General features: G+C 48.4%; 2 protein-coding genes and 1 long non-coding RNA gene across 7 annotated transcripts in view; 1 reads left to right on the plus strand and 2 right to left on the minus strand.

Moving 5' to 3' along the window:
• The window catches only part of emid1 (EMI domain containing 1), a 63995-nt gene extending 55045 nt beyond the window's left edge, over window positions 1-8950 (minus strand). For all 5 annotated transcript variants that reach the window (XM_079370220.1, XM_079370218.1, XM_079370219.1 and 2 more), the window contains exons 1-3: window positions 8038-8950; window positions 1917-2030; window positions 892-995 (exon numbers count right to left, since the gene is read on the minus strand). In XM_079370220.1, coding sequence (XP_079226346.1) covers window positions 892-995; window positions 1917-2030; window positions 8038-8207 — 388 coding nt within the window. In that variant the 5' untranslated portion in view covers window positions 8208-8950. The remainder of the gene's footprint in view (window positions 1-891; window positions 996-1916; window positions 2031-8037) is intronic.
• LOC306840968 overlaps window positions 1-21683 on the plus strand; it is a 240569-nt gene that overhangs the window by 151797 nt on the left and 67089 nt on the right. The gene's annotated exons all lie outside the window — the stretch shown is intronic.
• Window positions 10628-21683, minus strand: part of dnah10 (dynein axonemal heavy chain 10) — a 28631-nt gene continuing 17575 nt past the window's right edge. The window contains exons 46-78 of the mRNA XM_079370491.1: window positions 21164-21424; window positions 20907-21079; window positions 20714-20807; window positions 20462-20629; window positions 20011-20199; window positions 19406-19577; window positions 19115-19318; window positions 18952-19032; window positions 18662-18859; window positions 18413-18574; window positions 18155-18329; window positions 17859-18040; window positions 17637-17773; window positions 17335-17552; window positions 17022-17243; window positions 16793-16940; window positions 16423-16702; window positions 15736-15965; window positions 15387-15660; window positions 15182-15286; window positions 14933-15087; window positions 14704-14858; window positions 14164-14347; window positions 13490-13690; window positions 13110-13319; window positions 12935-13030; window positions 12679-12850; window positions 12467-12598; window positions 12132-12343; window positions 11880-12047; window positions 11603-11783; window positions 11241-11386; window positions 10628-11162 (exon numbers count right to left, since the gene is read on the minus strand). Of these exons, the coding sequence (XP_079226617.1) occupies window positions 11016-11162; window positions 11241-11386; window positions 11603-11783; window positions 11880-12047; window positions 12132-12343; window positions 12467-12598; window positions 12679-12850; window positions 12935-13030; window positions 13110-13319; window positions 13490-13690; window positions 14164-14347; window positions 14704-14858; window positions 14933-15087; window positions 15182-15286; window positions 15387-15660; window positions 15736-15965; window positions 16423-16702; window positions 16793-16940; window positions 17022-17243; window positions 17335-17552; window positions 17637-17773; window positions 17859-18040; window positions 18155-18329; window positions 18413-18574; window positions 18662-18859; window positions 18952-19032; window positions 19115-19318; window positions 19406-19577; window positions 20011-20199; window positions 20462-20629; window positions 20714-20807; window positions 20907-21079; window positions 21164-21424 (5832 nt within the window). The 3' untranslated portion in view covers window positions 10628-11015. The remainder of the gene's footprint in view (window positions 11163-11240; window positions 11387-11602; window positions 11784-11879; window positions 12048-12131; window positions 12344-12466; window positions 12599-12678; window positions 12851-12934; window positions 13031-13109; window positions 13320-13489; window positions 13691-14163; window positions 14348-14703; window positions 14859-14932; window positions 15088-15181; window positions 15287-15386; window positions 15661-15735; window positions 15966-16422; window positions 16703-16792; window positions 16941-17021; window positions 17244-17334; window positions 17553-17636; window positions 17774-17858; window positions 18041-18154; window positions 18330-18412; window positions 18575-18661; window positions 18860-18951; window positions 19033-19114; window positions 19319-19405; window positions 19578-20010; window positions 20200-20461; window positions 20630-20713; window positions 20808-20906; window positions 21080-21163; window positions 21425-21683) is intronic.

Genomic DNA, 21683 nt, shown 5'->3' on the forward strand with positions numbered 1-21683 from the left:
GTCTTTAAAAAAAAAAAAAAAAAAAAAAAAAGCGACAATGTTTGGATGTGCGAGCAGGCGGGGAAAGAGAGAGAGAGCAAACTTCAGCAGACAAGCTGAACTCTGCTCTTAGCTCACCTTGAAGTGGGAACAGCACAGCAAATAAATGACCACTTAAAACTCTGAAAACATTTATTGTCCTTTGTGTCACGATTTACGTTACACCCAGTCCAGTCCTGGGTCCCTGCATAAACAAGACACTCCACCCTTCTCCCCAGACTGCAGAGACACAGGGGCCAGTGCCAGGGGAAGTCATTATACACTGTGTGTGTGTGTGTGTGTGTGTGTGTGTGTGTGTGTGTGTGTGGGCAGCTACTGTAGCTGAAAAATGAAAACAGCAGGGCTAAGCATCGGCACTTTAAGAGGATGTGGACTCTGGTTGCAGCCGGACCATAAAACTCTAAACCACACCAGAGGATCGGTCGGTACGTAGCGCCATGACTCCTCTAAATGAGCTCGTTTAAAATGATTAATAAAGCGGGCGGGATGTGACTCACGGCGACCAGTCGGAGGGATCTGATTTCCTCTCTCTCCGTGTGGAAGACAGAAGCAGCCTTATGTAAGCCCTAATGGAGATCACTCCTGTTTTAAAAAGCATCACTCGCACACGTGTTGGAAGGAACACACACAGGCTGCAGATGTGACACAAACTTAAAGAAAGACGTTTCTTCGTCCTCGGCCCTTCACACACACGAGCGCTAAAACTAGCTTGGACTTTATTTCAACTTTTTTTCCTGCCAGCATGCCGGGAGAATTCCCCGGAGAGGTTGATGACGTGTAAATGCTGCGACCGATTCAAAATTCACGGGACGTGAATGCGCGGTTTAAACCAGGCCGCTGTCTTTGACTTACCTTCCTCACAGGCGGCGCCGCTGAATCCTGGACAGCATTTCCACTCCAGAGAGGTCACGGTGCGGTACACAACTTTGTAGGAAGGTCTGACGACGGTCCGATAGCTGGAAAACACAAATAAAATCTAAAATAACAACAGCTCTGTGTGTGTGTGTGTGTGTGTGTGTGTGTGTGTGTGTGTGTGTGTGTGTGAAGTAGATTTTGAGCGTTTCATTTATGCGCACATCCCATTTTATAAGAAATAAAGTCATTGGCTACGTCCAAAATCACACACACACAAAGTGATTTTTGTCGGCTAACCCGGAGGTCGCTTCGCCACAGGTTCGAATGAGAATTCATCTACGGGATTTTTTTGTATCATCGCAGAAAATAATCTCTGTGTCAAACACACGTTTCTGTTTAGTTCATCTGGATAATCTTTACAGATTAACATCATTTATAATGAAGTTTGAAGAGTTAATGCAGCCGAGAGAAGTAAAAAGCTAACGTAATGCTACAAGCTAACGAAACCGCGGGCGGTTGATTTTGACGTAATATTTACAAGAGCGCTGAAAAACATGTGAGGAGGATTAGCGAGAGAGTCCCCCGGCGTGATTGACGTTTAATGTCTCCATGACAACCACTTGTCTAGCCTCAGTTAGCCACTTGCTAGCAACCGCTGTTTTAAGTACGCGCAAAAACTTTAAAATTCACAAGTGGGGGTTTTAAGCTAACGTAGTTTATCTCGTCTAACAAAACGTCAACATCTCTTCAGCTTGTGTTAAACACAGAACTTATTTTAGGCGTCTATGAGTTCATTCAACATCCACATGGACTTTTAGAGGTTAGAACCTGTGGCGCTAAAATGCTAACTCACTTCCTGGTTTTAGGACTCGTTCCTGTTCCAGTCTATAAAAGGACTCACTAACAAAGAGAGTCCCTCTGCGTGTTTTACGGCGGTGCGATCTTCTCTGTAACGGTCGTATATCTTTCTTGAACGCTCCAGTGTGTTAGTGTGGGGGGGCGAGTTCCTCTCGCGGTCTCACCTGCCTCCCGTGCATCCCTGTGGCCAGCGGCACGTCTGGTAGACCCGCTGGAGCACCGTGCCGTTCTGCACCTGGCAGGTCACCGTCTTGGTGACGGTGTGAGGACACCAGTTCCTGAAGGGAGGACACACAGAGAGGCGTGAATGGCGAGCACACAAAATCCCGTTTACTTAAAGACAGAGCGGCGTTTACTTTTAAAACACCTTGCACTGTTGTCGTCCCACAGCGGGGTCCAGATTCTTCCCCCCTCCCCTTTTTCTGTTCTGAAACTTCTTCATGGTGTTTACACGGTTTTAATCAGCCGTGAGATTTGGAGGCTGTATTTACACTGTGGTCTCTCTATCAGTACACATGCGTTTGCTTTGGTCGGTCAGAGGCGGCGAGGAGAGAGAGGAGGACGAGGCCTCATGCTGAGATTAGAGTTTCTCATCACGGGTTAAAGTGGGGTCAGGAGTCCACTCCCTCTTTCTTCAGCCTACGACGTTATCAGGAATCACCGGGGCTGTAAAACTGACCTCCTGACGTAAAAAGGTCAGGAGGTCAAAGATGTGATAGTGAGGGTGTCGAAATGATCGATCCACGGGAAACAACACGATCGCTGAGGTTTCACTGAATGTGAGCGTCGAAGCGTTAAGAAAAAAAAAAACTTTGATTTAATATTGAAAAAATTTAATTTGAAACGAGTCTAAAAACACGACACTGACGCCACGAAAACAAAAGTCCCCAAAATATTTGGAACTTTTCTTTTCTGGCAAAGTTCTCCAACGTGTCTCAAGTGTGCAAGTACGAGTAAAGGTTTTACACTATTCGGACATTTCTCTCTCTCTCTCTCTCTCTCTCTCTCTCTCTTTTTCTGATGCAGCTTTTGGTTGGATCAATCAATCGATCATGACAATAACAATGAGATATAAAATGTTCACTCGATCAGTGAAGAGAAGAAGCTTCAAAGACGACCGTACACAGGACTACACTGTGTGTCTTCTGGTGCCAGCGTGTGTGTGTGTGTGTGTGTGTGTGTGTGTGTGTGTGTGTGTGTGTGTGTGTGTGTGTGTGTGTGTGTGGCGTTTACCTCTTAAGACTGTTTGTCAATATGTGAGACCATATGTTGGTGTGTGGGTGTGTGTAGGTGTGTGTAGGTGTGTGTAGGTGTGTGTGGGTGCATTTACATTAAAGGAAACTGCCGAAGGCGGAGGATGAGAAGCAGCTCTGAACAGCTCCTATTAACAAGCCACACATGTTGTGACACACACACACACACACACACACACACACACACACACACACACACACACACACACACACACACACACACACACACACACACACACACACACACACACACACGAGCATGGAGGCCACACAGATGTAGACGGATCTATATCATTACACCATGATGGCTTTCCCTGGTCCACAAAGAAATAGGCATGGGTGGAAAAGTTGAGACACTGAAGGAGCTGTGGTCAGGTGAGGCTGTGAGCGAGGGGGGGGGGGGGGGGGGGCAAGTCAAGCCCCGCCCCCTCCACTTATCCTCCAGGCCCAACAGACAAACAACTGAGTGTCCCAGGCCGGGAGGAGGCTTCACCTGGGAACAGCTCAGATGTTCACCAGGGGGTACGAGAAGGGAAGTGGGGGAGGAGGGGGGTTTATGGTCCCCCCCCCCCCCCCGCTCTCTTTGCATTGCACTTATGCAATTACCAAAGAGGAAATGCCAACCGCGGCTGCCGCAGAGAACGAAATAACAAAGGACAGTTTACAATTTCCCAAATGGCTTGAAAGTAATACCTGCAAAAAGCAGCATGACCCCAACGCTCAGTCAGACGACGGTTATAAAACAAGAACTAAGAAGATCCAGACATAAAGAATCAGCTTTTCACACACCAGGAATTTGACTTTGGTCCACTGAGCTCGAGTTGTTTTAGCGTACAATGATATGGGAGGGGGAGGAGTTAGAAGAGTTTGTGTCCTGACCCTGGACTAGTCTAAGTCCTGGATGGGGGGGGGGGGGGGGGAGCAGCCTGTGTCTGTCCTGTTTGGTCCAGAGAGTCCAGAGAACCTGAGCTTCGTCAAAATGTTCGAGACTTCCCGACATCAGGTGCTTCAAATGTTACCCTCTCCGTCCAAAGCCTTGAAGTTATTAACAAACATCTACGTCTCGAGGGAGGGTGCGTGAGCGAGGAATGAACCCATCTTAATTTGCATGCAAACTTCTGCACATTTGGTAAATTGCCAGAAAGCATCAGTGTCTGTGCAGAGCGATGCTTTAGAGTCCGTCTGCAGCGACGGTTCAAAAAAAAGAAGAATTCGGCTGCTCACGACTTATTTGTCGGGGACTGGAAACAGATATTGCTGAGTCATGAGACCTTGTGCAACAGAGCAGACAAACAGCTCAGTCTTACAAGATGAGTTTCGGCGTCTTCATTCTGGACGAAGACCTTTGGTTCCAAAGCGGCGAGCGGCGAGCTCAGCGCTGTTCGACCCCGCTGCAGCGACATGCAGGATATCGCTCGATGTGGTCGTTTGTGATGTCATGCAGGCTGGGAAGCTGACGTCATGCGTCTTCATGGTTTATTTATTTATCGTCTATGTGGCTGTTCGGAGCTCTGCGGCTTTTACAGCGTCCAACGTCTCTGTCAATTCGACTGGAACCATCGACGCACTTTTACAACATTTACTGGACCGTGCACTTTGTATGTTTTATTTATGTGACTCTACATGCTACCACAGGAACCTGAACCTGACAGACTTTTACTACAATCGTATCAAAATCATGGTCACCCAACGTCAACACTTAGAGATTTCATTTCCTGGGTCAGGTGATGTCATCGTCTCCTCTGGGGTGCGATGAGGACTCGGTCTTGCTGAAGGGAGCCGAACGCGAGGACACAATGGTCCATTGAACGGAGTCTGGATCTAATCACGACGGGCCACAGGTGCTCGCAGCGCTCCGTCTTTCACTCCAAAATGTTTCCGTGTCAACACCTTCCTCTTACCGGAGGCGCCCTGCTGTGAAGGAGTGTGAAACGCCGTTTCACCCAGGACGGCCCTCAGAGAGTATCAGGTCTCTGTGCACACATGGCACAGTCAGAGCGCCGGGCCAAGCTAAACAAAACCATCACCCATCTCTGGACGCCACGCACGCCAACGCCACGCAGCGAAGACACGACCTTAAAGGAGCAGACATATATGACAGCTTTCACCCGTCTGTTCCTCAACGCAGCAAAACACAAGACAAAACTTTCACAGTAAAACTGAATATATTAAATAAATGCAACATATTTATTCAAATCAACCGACTTCTGGTTCTAAAGTTAAAAAATACTTTTTTTTGTACTTTAAAATAATTTTCAGACCCTGGGAAACGTCATGCTGGTCCCCTTGGTTCCTTCCTTTAAAAAAGTCAAAGTAGCTGGTTCCACTGGTTCCAGTGTGTGGCCCAGTAAGGTGTTAAATGACAGGACTGTGATCACAAACGTCCCAGTTACTCCTCCTGGAGGGAGATGGACATCTCCAGATGTGTTAGAAATGAAGCCTGGACAGAAATCTGAGGAATTTATTCAGATGAGGACAAAAAAAAAAAAAAAAAGACAGAAGAGGCAAAAAAAGCGAGCAGAGAAGGAGAAGATATTTAATCAGGACGTGGTGTCTCGGGAGAGCGTCTGACGAGGAGGCAAAGATGGAGGAGATAAAGCTGGTGCAACCTTCAGTGCTGAGAAGAGTCCGAGTCCTCGAGGCTGGCTGCAAAATCCACTGAAGCCCCATTAACACCCATTGTAACGCTCATGTGGGCAGCCATCTTGAATTAAACAGAAGATACTTTATGAGAGGATGATAACTTTGATTGACAGGCGTGAAACGTTGCTGAAAGTGTCTCAAAGTAAGAGTAGGAGAACATTTGCTCTGAAGTGATAACAGGTGTGACAGCCGAGAGCTGCCGTGTTTTCACGCGCAGGTGGCCGAGAGGATCATCAAACAGACAGAAGGTCATTGAAGGTCAAAGCTATGAGGGCCTCCTCCCGGCAGCCTCACGGGAACGAGGAAAACTCTCATCAGTCTCTGCCTGCTGGAGCTCTCAGGTGTGACGGGTCCGTGAATCTTCAAGTGTTCAGATCAGCTAAAAACAGTGAACACACGGACGCGTTAGCCTACAAGCTAACGTCACAGAAACAATCCAATTCAGCTGATGCTCTCCTTTATGCTTTATGTTCCCATTCCCTGACAAATATCCTCAGACATGTATCAGCAGCCAGATGATTAGCAATGGAGCTTTCATACTGTATATATATGAGACCTGCTTCCTGGTAGCTGTGAATAATGTCCTCGAGCACATCCATTATCTGAAGTTCTTTGAACATCTTAAATCCACTCAGGGCTCAGCCTCCTGGAGTCATTCCCATGCTTAAAGAAGACGTGGACGTGGTTATAAGATGGGTGAGGAATGAGGGCAGCCATAGGGTTCAGACTGCCTGTCAGACCATGACAAGTCCTCATGTGGGGGGAGAGAGAGGGGGGAGAAGCAGGCGAGACAAGAAATAAAGAAGCAGCAGAGGATATCTGAGGACGTGTTAATCCGTGTGAAGACGGAGAAAGAGCGGGAACACCGGGACACTCTCAGTGAAGCTTCCCCTGCTTCTAAATTCGGCCCTTTCCTTAAATTAATTATCACTTCCTGGATTTTTCTGTCACTGAATGTGGAGCTGCAAAAGCTCATATAGGATGCCATTTCCCCCCCCCCCCCCCTCCTTAAATATCCCACTGCCACTGTTTGTCTTTGTTGACACACAATAAAGTGGAGCTTTCAGGAAGAACAGCAGGTGGACGGACGGAGACACTGCAGCTCCTCAAACCCGCTGACCTCTCACACAAACAGCAGCTTCTCCTCCGTCTGATCCGGCCTCTTTACAAACTCCTCCACCTTTTTCCCCCCCTACAACAGGCCCCCCCCCCCCCTACAACAGGCCCAGATGTGACGGAGAGCACAGCTGCTCGTGTTTAGTAAACACGCCCGCAAACCCGACGGTCGTGACCCGACGGAGGATGTGAGCGCCGAGGTGAGTCAGCGGAGCGAGGCCACCTGGACACACCCAGCAGAAGAGAGAGAGAGAGAGGGGGGGGGGGGGGGGGGGGGGGGGGGTTTCAACCCAAACATACACACACACTTCTGACCTTCAAGCATAAATATTTGCATGATGGGAAACGGCCTGTTGTTGCGAAGCTCTGGCTGCGTGGCGGCTCGGTGCAGCAGGGAGGCAGAGCTGGTGTTCACCGGAGGTGGGAACAAATATTGATGAGACAGTTTGTCGACTTCCTGACTCCGGTGTGATCGCTGGTCCCAGTACAGAGACGTTTGACGCAGATAAAAGAGCCAAAGAAGACGACAGCAGGAGGATAAAGAGTACACATTCACACGCTGATGGGTAACGAAACCATCAGATGAAGCAGCGGGAGCAATTCAGGGTTAAATGTCTTGCACAGTGTAGCTATAGGGGCTGGGGATTGAACCTTCCGGTTGAGAGAATAACCAGCTCTACCATTGTGCCACAGCCTCAAAGATAAGAGGTGGAACTGATCCCAAATCCTGCACTTAATCGGTTCATCAGGTATCTGACCCACGGCCTTCTCATATCCTGACTTATGCAAGTTCTACCCTTGATGTTTGTAGTCTTCTCTAACATGCACAAAAATAAACTGTTCCTTTTTATATCCATCTAATTGATTTATCACAGCCTTTAAATTTATCACCCCTCCTTTGCTGCCTCTGAAAGTTATCTCAGATGCATCTTGCAGGGATGAAGCAGGACCAAAGGTTTTTCTCCGCTTTGCTCCTGCAGGTAAGAAAAAGAGCACCCTGCACAGGAGGTCTCCCGTGGGGGACGTGGGGGGAGCTCAGTGGGGGAAACAATGAGGATGGGAGTCAGCAGAGTGAAGTGTGCAGCCAGCACAGGAAAAAGGAAACCAAGTGTCAGGAAGACAATGGGAGCTGGGAGATGGATGGAGATGGGAATAGCTCTGCGCAGTCATGCATTGACATTAAAACACAATAAGTCACTGTTGGGTCTAAAAATAGAGACATGAGGTTATAAGAAGACACCGTATTATTCAAACATAATGTGGCCTCTCTTACCTCTTCTGATAGACTGAGGTGTGAGAAGCTGCGGCCCCGGATGAGTAGGTTTTGTAAAGTCCGGTCTTCCAGGTCCCGTCCACCAGCGTGCTCAGCCACAGGATCAGCACGGTCCACAGCAAACTTTTTGCGCACAGCGCGGGCGCGCTCTCATGTTGGCGCGGTCCCATTTCCGTGGCAGCAAAACGGACGAGCAGAAAAAGTTTGAATGAGCCCGAATGAATTCCACCGGGTTAGAAAACGGAGCGGTTTGTGAGTCCAGCTCGGTGAGGAGAGAAATGCGTCAGACTGATGACACGGACGTCATATTCACTGAAGTAGAGAACAAAAAAAATACAGGTCTGACTCTGGTTCCTGCGTAAACTAAGCTCCCACTGCTCCCTACCTATGGCAGGAAACCCCACGCGTGAAAGTGAATGCGCGCGTCGTCCCGTCTCTGCTCTCTCTACCTTCGTGTGTCTGCGCGCATTTCGAGCCGACTCTCTCCTGCAGCGGGCATGAAAGCACTTTTATAGTCTCCTCTGGTGTTTTAAAAGCACAGCCTGCCTGCCTGCCTGCCTGCTGGCTCTGCTTCACCCTGCCCCGTTTCTACCGCTCACACTCACAGGACAATGCGCGCTCATGGCACATTACGCATCGGTTTGGGGTTTTTTTTGTGTTCTGACTGAATTATGGGAATAGATTGTTAATGGCTCCTGAAATCTCAGAAACTCAAATCTGCATATTAGTCGAATAAATACAGAAACTTCTTCAAGGACTTTTTTATGTGGTTATGAAACAGCCTGAGATGAACACTGACGTTTTTTATAACTAAAAACAACAAAAGAGTCCTAGCAGGAAGATGCCTGTTTTTTTAAATAGTTGTTTTGATGTCTGTAAGCTCTGTTGGAGGGTAGGTGTCAGATGACATGATTAAAAGCAAAGTGCAGAAACAGCCTCTCTCTTCCCCCCCTATTATTTTCATGAAAGTTTGATTAGATTAGCCTACAGACAGCACTTCTTACACACGTACAAGACACAGCCTGCAAAGAGTTAACATGGTGCCAAAAGCAATGCAAATCAAAAGCTCCCCACAGGAGCTTTAAAAGCCAAAAAGTAAGGTTCATGAATGTATTTTTCATTATTTTAACATTCACATTATCTAACTGAGGCTTCCAGCAGTTGTGGTCTGCAGACTGTCACAGCCAATGATGCCCAGGCAGGCAGACAGTGGCAGCCCTGCAGGCTCTTCCCCTGTGGGACATGTAGTTTCACAGTGCAAGCAGCCTGCAAACCACAGAGCTGCGGTCCTGCTCCAAACTAAACACCTGGCACTGCAACCAAAAACTTTGAGCCCCAGGATGTGTATCTGTGGTTGGGTTGGGGGTGACTGCACCTCTCCGGCCTGCCATGGTGAAGCTGCAAGTCTTAGCAGCTGCACAAAGATGCTGCAAAAGAGAACTTCAACCAGAGTCAGCGATGGTGTTAAGTGTTTGACACTCACATACGGGCATTTAGGCTGGCACTAATCGTCTTTTACTGCAGAGGGAAGGCAGTGCATGCAGTTCAGCTGGACAGAGTAATCACACCTGCTCTTAATCACAACAAACGGAAATTGTTTGGGATTGGAGGGATGGAGGGGGGGGGGGGGGGGGGGCTGGAAAATGATGTGTCAGAGTTTTTTGTTTCAGGGCACTCTTGGTATTTTACGAGTCCACTATGAGCAGGAACCGGAGCACTGCAGGGTTAATAGAAATCCCTGCAGTCACGAGCAGCTGAAAATAATTTTGACCTCTGAGGACGGAGGGGGGGGGGGGGCTGTTCCATTGAGAGGACTTGAGTGGTTCCTCTCCTTCTTCTATAGATTGTGTCTCCTTTCTTGTGCAAACAGAAGGCGGGAGCAGCCTTTGTCTGTGAAGGTGTGCGCTTAGAGGGAAGGTTCATTGAACAGCTCACTATTCTTTTTCCTCTTCGTAAACGGGAAACACAAGTCCTCCCCTCCTGTGTTCGGTCGTAAACGTGTCCCGATCTTCACCCTTTATGACAGTGGGACCAGTTCAAGCTGGAGGGAGACCCGTTTAACCTACTCAGAGGGGAGACACAATGAATACAGTAATGACAGGCACGACAGGGCTCTCACACGAGGCGAGAGACGACAGGAAATGCAGCACTTTTCTTTTCACCCTTCCTCTCTTTGGTTTTACAGCTGCTCCCTCACAAAGCTACATGATATTATTACTCGTGCCAGGGCGCAAAACTTTCTCCGCTTTCATTTCAGTGACCTCACTGCAACGCAAGCTGCCAGATCCTCCAGAGAGGGGAGTTGTTGTTTTTTTTTTTGGATTTTCAGAGTAAACTTCACCTGCTGTTCGTGCTGACCTCGGCAGCCTCCATTACTCAGCTGCTGCACCAGATCTGTTTGCTAAAAGCTACAATAAAGAATAAGCTGCTATTTATACTGCTGAGGAAAGCTGAAAAACTACTCAGGTGACTTGGAAAACTTTAGCAACCTTTGGTCAGCGCTGCTTTTTTCCACTGGATGCAGCAGTTCATTTCCCCCCCTGACAACCTCAGCATGAATGTTCAGCATCAAGTTTAAGAAAACACAATATTCAAAATTCAAACATTTATTAATTGTAAACAGTAGTAGACCTTTAGCCCTGCTGATTTAGTTTAAAAGGACAGATGAAGCCCTGAGCTGCTGCCCAGTGTGAAGAGCACAGCACTGGTCAGTGCTGCCATCTAGTGAGAAAATAATGAAAGCTGAAATTATCCAACTTTTTATGTAGTTTTCATGTCTTTAAAACCAATTTTATTAAAAAAAAGCATGTTTCTATCTTTCATCATAGATTGATTTTTTTTCCTCGTGTTTCGGAGGTGTAGACGGATGTATAAATGATTTTTGTGTTGGTCTGAGAGCAGAAAACCAGGCGTCATAAATACTAAAGAACATGTTGGACCAGCTCAGCGAGGACGAGGACGAGGACGAGGACGCGTCTTCAGTCAGCGTTGAGGCACAAGCAGACTCCCTGCAGCACCCAGTGGGAGATGTGCATGGTGGTGAACAGGTCGGCTTCAAACACCAACCCCACGCCCATGGCGTTCCTCCGTAAGGACGTGGTGTACACAGGCGTCCGCAGCGTGTTCTGTCGTGACAAACGCAGGAAAAATAAACAAGACGGTCCAGATAGAAAATGTTTCCGCAGAGACTTGTAGGCGCTCACCTGTAACCTGAGGCGACGCGTCTCTATGGGGATGACTCTCAGGATGGGCAGCTCAACGACCAGAACTTTTGGTTTGCTCTTCACCAGGCAGCTGTTTTCTGCATCCCAGTCTGCTCCCTCCAGATACAGGCCAGACACGAAGCAGCCTGCAGGGAGAAACAAAAACAAAACAAAAACATTTCAGGAAATATGGAAGATTCTCTGCGAGTAAGCGGGCGGGGTTGACGACGTTTACAAGGTGCAAACCTGCACCGATCACTGAGCATGTCGTGAAGCTACTTTTTAATCTGCTTGAAAGTACGTTCTCTGCGTTGGATGCAGGGAAAGCGTCCCGCTGTGAGGCGCCTGTGTTGTCTCCTCACCTTGTCCAGGTGTGTCACTGATTTCGTCATCACTGCGACACTGGGTCACCTGTGTGTACAGTGTGGACAGATCCAGAGGCCAACCGTTCTTTCTACAAGCCGCTTGGACCAGAGCAGTCAGGTAGGATTCTGGGATATGGAGTCCTGATAGCCACATAACCTTTGGCTCTCCCTCATCCACCTGTTTAACAAACAAAAGAATGATTACAGAAACAATGACAGATAACAGTGTGTGTGTGTCGAAGTGTTTATCTTACGACGGTGTGTCCGATCTCACCCAGTTACTATACTGCTCAAAGCGCCTCTTAAAATGTCCGATCCAGTTGCCGAGGGACTTCAGGGTGTCGGGTGCCAACTTCTTCCAGATAGCCGGGATGTGGCCGTTAAAAAGAGCCCGAGCGACCTCATCCAACTCACTGCTCATACCCACCTCGCCAGCCAACGCCTGGAGGACAGAAGAGAATCAGAACCGCTCCAATCTGTTTGTGTCCCTCCTCCTCCTCCTCCTCCTCCTCCTCCTCCTCCTCACCCTCTGCAGCTCGGCCAGGGAGCGCTGCATTCGCACCACCAGCTTGTTGAAGCGCTCCAGTTCTTGAAGCAGCACCACGGAGGTCGGGGAAACTTCTGTGCCGAACTTCTTCCGCAGCACGTCCATGTCGAATAACTTGGGCAGCTTGTTCTGAATGTCCTGAGCCACCTGGCTGATGTACTCGTCTCTGCTGATACTTCCACCAGAATCCCCTGAGGAGTAAAGAGAGTGAGGAAAAGAACAGGTTTCACGAGCTGGCCTGTGACTTTAAGAACAGCTGAATTCCCTCTTTTGAATGAACTTTGCTGCAGAGGATTTAAAAACCAAAATCCCACCGGTCTGCGGCTGCAGGTCGATGAGGTGTGTCCACATGTCTTTAGCAGCCTGAGTGTAGTATCCTATCTCTGCGTTGGAGTGCAGACCCATAACCTCGGGTGTGTTTGCCAACGGCAGGGACTCAATCTCATCTATGACAGAAAAACAGCAGCGAGCGATGAGAGAAAAATCAAAGAGAGGATAAAGAAAGAGGAAGGAAATAATGACTGACCGACGTATGTTTTCTTCGGCCCGTTCGGAGGGATTTTGTAATCGACGTCCTTGTTGCTGAAAAAGTGGAAGGATCGGAAGGTGTAGAACAGGAAGTCCCCAAAGTACTCATCCATGTAGACCGTCAGGATCCTGCGGTCAAAACTATCGATGGCTCGCCCGCCATACATCACCTGGAAAACAGGTGGAGACGGCTTCCTGCGTCAGCGAGGTCAAAATTCACATATTTGATATTATGAGAATAATTTCAGTCTGACCTCCCCAATCAGGTATTTGAGGCTCCCCCAGGGGATGTTGCTGTCTCCCTGGTTGTGAGCTTTGGTCAGGTAGGTGTTCAGGATCTCCATACACACCTGTCGAGCACAGTGACGTATTAAAACCATGAAACAGTTGAGGCCACATTGAAGGAATCCGTGTGAAAGTGGCTCCTACTGAAAAGTCGGACTCGTTGAAGTCGTAGGGGACGTTCCAGCCGATCTTGCCGTACTTGCGTCTCTCCTGGACGACGGCGTGGAAGAAGGAGAGCACGAAGACCAGGCTGCGGAAGGCCGGGTGCGGACACTCGCTCAAGGTCTCCTGGGAGATTTTAGAGAAGGTGGCTCTCATGTTCAGCTTGAGACCGTTGGGAGGCTCCGTCACGACCTGCTCACAGTGAAACAAGACGACTCAAAGACTCGAGATAAACGTTCGACTTCGAGTTCCTTGTGAAGTTGCCTTTTCACTTTGTTGTTGTGAAAAAGAAGAAATGTCCAACACATTTCTTAAACCTTCTCTGCAAAGGGGAATAACACTGAAGGTAAAGAGAGTTTCACCTTTAGAGACTTCTGCAGGATGCCGATTGGAAAGTCCAGGATGGGGTTGGTGGTGATCCACAGGCGGAAGCTGGGGTGCGGCTTTGTGATCCTCTCCAAGGACTTCTCCAAATCTTTGAGCCATTTGACCAGCAGGTGGCAGTTCTGCAGCATCAACCACTGACCTCGGGTCACCGCTGTCTCCAGCAGCTGCAGCGCCACCTTCAAATCACCACCGAGGCAGATCAGTGAGTTCATTCCCAGCCAACATTATTATTAAACAATATGACATGAAACAGTTTCTGATCCCAGACTGTCAGCATCTGAACCTTTGTGATTAGCAAACAACCAACAACTGTTAGCTTGCACGTAACTAACCAATCACAGCGCCTCATTTGGGTCATCCAGTGTCTAAATGTTTTCTCTGCAACTCTCTCTGTCTCTCTCTCTCTCTCTCTCTCTCATGTGGTGAGAACGCTACAGCTGTGCAGCACACACACACACACGTGTTGCTACTTTTTTTTTAATCGTTTGTCCTTTTTGTGGTGATGAGATAAGATAGCTGATAAGAGACAGGAAGTGCTCGAAGGAGAGCATAGCGCGTCGATGTTTGGTGTGTCCTTTGATGGGAGGGGAGACACTGAGTGATTTGAGGTAGCAGAGAGAGAGAGAGAGAGAGATATGGTCTTCAGTACCTTCTCTTGGCCTTGTCCCATGGCGAGGAACTTGAACTTGCTCCCTTCAAAGCCCGACCTCTCGGCTAGTTTCATGAGGTCACTTCCTGGGTCAGAGCCGGGGCTCAGGATGAACACGATCGGGGAGAAAGGCGTACTCTGCTCGTAGATGGCGTTATAGCTGATCACAGGAGGCTGAACGTACCTGAGCAGAAACACAAGACAACGTTTCAAAAAGTCAAGCCTGGAGACAAACGTCTATCTTCTGTTTATCTTTGGTTGAGTTTTTAGTCTAGCTGTACTGTCGTTCATTTACCACTCTGTGTTATTATTAATAATAATAATATTGTCTTTTTGATCATTTATTCTCTTGCTTCTATTTCTCTTCCTGTTTTTATCTTCTTATTGCTAATATCTTTTTATTTGCTTTTAGTCTCCTCATCCTTCTGTCGTCTTTGTCTCGTGTTGGCGGGTTTTAGTTTTTGGCATGTTTGTGAAAACTGTGTTTTTAAAGGTGCTACATAAATAAAGTTATTAGTATTATATAGATTATATTCTCACTTCTCGCCCATGGTGACGGTGACGTAGTCGGTCACAGCTCTGTAGACTCTGTCCACACGAAAGCAGCGCAGCAGCAGCAGCTTCTGAAAGGCTGAGAGGCTCTCGTGGTATTTCATGGGGAACGTCGCCTGTTCAGGTGCGTCCAAGTCGTACCACTGAGGAGAGACAAGTCACAGTCATTCTCTTCATGGACCTGCTTTAATGTCACCCGCTCGCTGTAGCCACTTACAGACTTCCAGTCAGTGGTGTGTTTTTCCACATCATCAGGCAGAGAGCCAAACTGGTCAGGAAAGAGCTCGGCAAGTTTCACGATGTCCTCCCAGCCCTGATCCGGAAGCCACTCGCACGGCTTCTTGCGTGTGCTCTTTTCCAGGGAAAGATTTCCTGATGAAACATGTTGAGGGTCGTGTGCTTACAAAATGATCGACTGTAATCCTCTGGATCATGAAGAAGAGATCACCATCTCTGCATATCTCACCCTTGATAAAGAACTCCAGCTCCTCCTGAGGAGCCCGTCCCTCCGCCTGCTCGATCTTGATGGTCAAATTGAAGGAAAAGAGCAGCTTGTGTCTCTCAAACAGACCTGAGGACATGCAGGGGTTTTTTTTTTCTCCAGGTTATAAAAATCACACAGCAGCAATAAATACCGTGCTTGTTCTATCATTCAGCCACTGTTCTGTTACCTGTGCACCCGTAGTTGTAAACGCTGTAGGTCAGAGTGCTCATGATGTTCTTCAGTCTTTGGGGCAGGGCGGGGTCAATCAGAGATTTGCGCAGAGAAAAATCAAACACTTCCAGGTACGAGGCCAGAGAATACTGGTACATGCTGTTCACCAGAGCCATTTCTGTGAGCACGAAGAACAGGATGGCGCCACGCTTGGCAGCAGGTCGGTAACCATCTCTGAGTTTGTCAATGTCCATGGCTGTCGTCTCAGCCATCTTCAGTTTCTCAAACACCTGGAGATCACGACATCAAAGGAGTGAGAGAAGATGTCTTCTGTGACGTTGTTTCTTGTCGTTTACAAAACTCACCTCGCTGGATTTGGACTTGGTCTCCTCCAGGGTGTAGACCAGCTCCGTGTTATCCAGCATGTTCCCCGTCGATGTGGCCAGCTCTCTGAGCAGCGAGTCCCCGAGGTTCTTCAGCAGCTTCTTGTTGTTGCTCGTCTCCTGGATCAGGTGCTCGCGCTGCTCCTCCAGCTCCTTCTTCTCGAAGCCCATGATGACGCTCAGCAGCTGGTCCTCCAGACCCTTCAGTGTCACTACATGCAGTGAAGAAACCACAGAGACACGTGTCCATGTTCAAGCTCTGCAGACTGAGGCTCGAAATATGCTCAACGTTAGATACGCAACCGCCAACGCAGGATACGCACTTGCGTACCTGCCGTTGGTGGTCGCACCAAAATGCGCGAAGTAGCAGTATCGTCAGTCCGCTAGAGGCGCTCGTGGGCTTAATATATACAGTCGCTGGTTTCTATGGTTTCCCCGGACGTTTGGCGGGTGACGTGCATATGGGAGCATCGGAGGCGGGAGGCAAGGTTTTTTAAAAATGGCGGAGCAAGACACAATTATGTTCGAGGAGCGTTTCATGGACATGGTGCGTGATTATAACCACCTATGTGACATCACCCAGCCGCTCCACTGGGACAAACATGCCTGCCTGAACAGTTGGAGGCAGATCGGACTTGAGCATATTTCGGGCCTAACAGCGATTCTCACCGGTGTAGTTGATGACCATGGCTTTTCCAAACACTGAAGGGGAATATTTGGGGTTGGACAGCTTCGTGTTGAGGTACAGTTTAAAGTTGGGATCAAAGTCCACCTCCTTGTCACCCAGCATGATGACCTGCCTGCCCTCTGCTCCTTTCACATTCTTCTCCAGGACGGTGTCAATCACAGGGTCGATGTATTCATCCACATCTTGGAAAAGGAAAGGGAAGCCATATTTGATGGCCATCTCAAGGTGCTTCAGGAAGTCGGGATCATTGAACGATGAAACCTGGGGAGAAAAACAGGACAGCAGGTTGGGAGTCATTCTGACACTGAGGGGTGGCGATCATGTCATCAGAACTGGAAACTGTCTTCCTACCTTGAGGTTGTTCTTTTCTTCTTTCTTCTTGATCCAGTTGAGGGCTTGTTGTTGAGGGTCGATGCACATTGGAAATCTGCTCCCTCTGGTCGTGAGGATTCCGTTCTGCACGGACAGCTCATCGGGAGGCAAGCCCTCGGAGCCCCATCTGTCACAGAGGGTTTATTAGACACAACGTCAGCCACAGGGTTCAGGTTCAAGTTTTAAAAAAAACCTCAGCTGGCCTCACCTGCTGATTTCAACCTCATCCGTTAGGAGACTTTCTAGTCTGAAAGGCTGACTCAAGGGGATTCCTCTTTCCTGAATATCTTTCACCCACACTTGGTAAACCATCTCATTCCTGAAAATCCAGCTGAAGGCGCCCACGTAGCTCAGGAAAGCAGCAGAGATCAGGCAGTCGCCGAGGAGACGCACGCGCCGCTGCTTCAGCTCCTCCAAGTCTTGCGTCCAGCTGAGTGTCAAACAAAGCGGATCGATGGAGACACGATGAGACAACGAGCAGCGTTTCGCAGGGTTCGTCAGTGTCACTGTTACGACCTCACCGTTCGTTCTCGGAGCTCAGGCCTGAGATGAGTTTGTCGGCGGCGATCAGCCTTCTCTCCATGAGCTCAGCCTCCGCTTGCAGCGTCTCTTTCTCAGTGATAGCCGCTTGGTACTTCTCTCCAAGAGTCTGCAGCTCTTTCTGGATGCTACTGAGCGCACTCTGAATTCCCTCCAGCTCGCGCTTACTCTGAAAGAAATTCTTCTCCAGGCGTGCCACCTAAAAAAAAACCAGACATCACACATTGCTCTTAAATCTGCCTTCCTTCCTCCAGAGCGATAACATCTACAAGTGTCAGATTACCTTCTCTCTTTTAGGTTTTATCTCCCGGGCAACCTCGCAGTAACCCATGATAGCCTCTACAAACTTGAACATTCCTGATCCAGCCTTACTGATAGCCTGCATCTCCTCAACGCTTGTCTGGAGATTCTTCAGGAAGCCTAGCCAGAGGAGACAAGCAGGTGAGAAAACATCTGTGGCCTCTACAACACACAGCACATTGGTGTTATTGATTCAATCACTCACCTTTGACAGTCCTGACCTGGTTGTTACTTATGGAATCACAGTTCATCTCCATTAGAGATCGCAAGAAGTTAGCCTCTGACATCATTCCTTTAGCTGCCTGCCAGCTGACATCCTTGTGGCCACGCATGACCAGGATGCACTCACAGACCACCTGCACCTGTTTGGGAGGTTTGGAGAAGGATCTGCACGACGGCCCATCAGGAGAAGGCAGAACGAGTTAAAGGAAACATTAAACGCAGTCTGCATTAGTTTGCTCTTTGTCTGTTCGGTACGCGGCGTCTGGGGATTGAACTCACCGGATCTCTGTGACGTCAGACTTTTCCAGGTCCTGCAGGGCCAGGCGAGCCGCCTCTAACGCCGGCAGAGCTTCAGCCAGGGAACTCTCTGCTTCTTTCTTCTCAACTGCTATCACCTTGTTCTGCTCTTCGATCTCTTTGGCTTTGTCTTCCGCCAAAGTCTTTTTCTCCTCAGCTGAAAGGAAATGTCGTCGATAAGTGTTTCGCAACATCTGTGTTGAGAGTCAGCCTCGCTAAGGGATGCAGGTGCTCACTGACCTATAGTTGTATTGGTGGTGATCTCATCCAGAAGGGCCTCACAGGCTGTGGACTTCTCAGCGAGGATCACCTTCTGGTCTGCCAGCTTGACATTCAGAACGGCGAGCTGCTCACTGGCCTCCTTTAGTTTATCCAAACCGCCCTCCAGACGTTTGCACTGAGCTGGTTCAGGAGCAAACGAGTTAAGACAACAAAGTCTCGGAAGTCATCGCAACATTTCCACCGAGGGAGCAAACGCAGTTTTCTCACCCAGGATGAATTGATCCTTTTCCTCCAGGAGGTTAGCGTATGCGTTAATGAAGTCCAGGTAATTCTTTGGAGTAACAAAGTTATAGCGTCTGAGTTTCTGCAGGAACAGCTTGCTGTAGTCATCCACGGAGCTGTGCACCATGCACACATGAGCGATCACAGCCGCAGACTGTGCCTCGGGAATCATCGCACTTTCACCTGAAAGAATAACAAAACTTTGGTAAAAATGTCTCAATCAATATAACTCTCAGCTAAAGACAATAAAGACACCATAATGTGACATCACACACCAAGAAAAGATTGAGCCACTGCAAGCAACGCCTGTGGAGGCCACGGCAGGAACCAGTCTATCACAGTGTTGTTCATCAGTCCTGAGAAAACAAACACAAACACTCTGTCAAATACAATCAGACTTTGTCATCAAATGAAGTCAAAGCTGACGTCGTCTTTCACCTGGAAAGTTCCTGCAGCGCGTCCTCAGGATGTCTCCCACTGGAGACATGCCTAAAACTATGTGCAGATTGTTGGCACACTTGTTGACAAAGTATTTCCAAATACTCTCTTTAGAGGGACCTGATCCACTCTGAAGAGCTTCTTCCCGCAGCTGGTTGAGAACCGACTCCTTCTCGTCGTCAGGGAACAAGGCAGGAACGATGCCTAGAAACACGGGGCGTGGTCAGAGTGTCACCGCTGCTGCTCGTTTTTAAAAGATGAAAATGCTGGAGGTTTAAAATGACATCCAACCTGAGGTGAGCATGTTGTTGATGAGCTCCAGGAAGCCTTCCTCGGCCACGTGTGCGTCGGTGAAGAGGAACACGGTCTTCTTGTTTTCGATGCCGAGCTTCAGGTACAGTGCTTTCAGGTCGTCGCGCAGGTTCGACTCACAGTACCCTCTGCTCAGCGTGATCTCAAACACCTGCACAAAGCAACATGTACCACTCAATGATAGAGATTCATTTTCAACTATTCATCAAGATGTGATTTTAAAAATATGCAAATACATATCCATATAAGGGCGTAGTTTTACGACACTTTATCTCCTTTAGAAGCTTTGAAGTACTTTAAAACACATCATCACCTGAAACTGTATTTCTCACTTCCTTGTTCTCAGGCTACAGTGAAGCTAAGATTGTACCCGAATCAAGAAATTTAAACCTCGGTCATTATTGTTATTATTATGAAAAAACATGATTACATATTGTCTTGTGATGGACACCTATGTGGTCTGCAGCAGAATAAATATTCATTGAGGTACTTTCTCTGACCAGGACAGAGGGAGATCACTTTTAGGACAAAGATATCGTTTGGTTTCTAAGAGATTTTTAAAATGTCTGTTTTGGTTTCACAACCTCGCAGCCGGCAGTGAAAGCAGCAAGTTTAGTGAGCGACTGCTTGCCCGAGCCCCCGACACCGACGAGCAGGGCGTGGCCTCGATCTATGCGGATGATGCGGTGCACCCGGGTCAGGTGTTCCAGGGCGTCGTCGAACAGCACCAGGTTCATCCTGGACATGTTCTCGTTGTATTCCTCCAAAATCTCCTGCAGGACGCAAAAACACAACGTTAACATCGATAACATCAGAACATCAGCCGTCACGATGAAGAACTTATTGAATGAGATGATGCAGACTTTTACTTCCTCTCTTTGACTCGGCCTTATCTTTGACCACCCTATTGGCCTTTTGCAGCTTACACTCGTTTTATTTTCATATTTGTCTTGTTGTGTTGTTTTGATGGTTTTTATGTTCGGTTGTGGTCGACCCTTGAGCGTGCTTTAAAAACACAGACGGATGAGATTTAACCTGAAACAGGGCTTTTGAGGCGTCGTAGTCCTGCATGTCCTCGTAGACCCTCGGCTCAGTATCACTGAGGGCCGTCCTGTAGTCTCCAAAGAGAATCGGGTCCCTCATGACTGCCTCCATGTCCGACTTGAAATGCTCCTCAATCAGGTTCTTTATGTGTCCTTGGACCTGGAGGTGACAAAGCGTTTAATCCTGCAGTCGACACAAAGGAGAACACGCCGTACTTTGTTTTAGCTGTTGCCGTTAAATTACCAAGTCTTTGTCAGTTTGATCGATGAGCCTGTCATGAAAGATTCTCAGGCACTCGTTCCTCCACACACGCACAAACTGGGTGACAGTCAGAAACCTGTTGGAGAGAAATAAGCCAAACAAAAACGTTTGAAACATCAGACTCTCTGGGGTTTTTTTCTTCTTCTGTAAACAGGGTGAAAGAGTTAGCTTCGACCTGTCAGGTGTGGTCAGCGTCAGCCCATTGTACACTCGGGACAGGTCCCTCAGGTTGAAGATGTAGTGGAACTTGGAGGGAGTGGGCGGCAGATCTTTGATGATGTTGTTGTACAGTTCCAGCGTGCAGACGATGACTTTATCACAAGCCTTCTGTATGGCGTCCTCGAATGGCTAAAAACAACGACGGGTTAAATCAGCCGGTGTGATCTGAAGCATTCTTGGTGTGTTCTGATTTGTGCAGGGTGAGGGACTCACTCTGGTGTGGCCTTTGAGAATGGAGGCGTAGATGAGCTGGAGCGACTCCACTGCAGGGAAGGGGACGCTGAAGACACTGAAGAGAGACACAAAGCGGGTATCCACCTCATTCCTCCCACCTCCTGCCTTTCCCATGGCAGCTATGAAGCCGAGGTCTTTGAGGATTTTGTAGTTAAGCTCCTTCCCTCGGTCATAAATGCCTCCTCGGTCCAACAACAGCTTCAGAAGTGCGATAGGCTGCTGAGTTCCGTAACTGTCCACCTGGGTGGGCAGAGGGTGAGCTCAGGGTTATCATGACATTAGAATCAACTCCTTTTTTGGTTTTCACTGATCACACACTGAAAGCGATTCCCAGCACACTGTCAAAACTGCACCAATAACATCAAAGAAAGAGAACGGCCTCGCCCTGTCCCTCCATCCTACGAGCGTCCTCAAAGCGACAAACAAGGGTCCCAAGAACCCCAAAATCCCGCAGACAATAAACCTTGTGACATAATCCATACACAAACTCTCACAACAC

Source organism: Symphodus melops, assembly GCF_947650265.1.
Source record: "Symphodus melops genome assembly, chromosome: 1".
Classification (NCBI taxonomy): domain Eukaryota; kingdom Metazoa; phylum Chordata; class Actinopteri; order Labriformes; family Labridae; genus Symphodus; species Symphodus melops.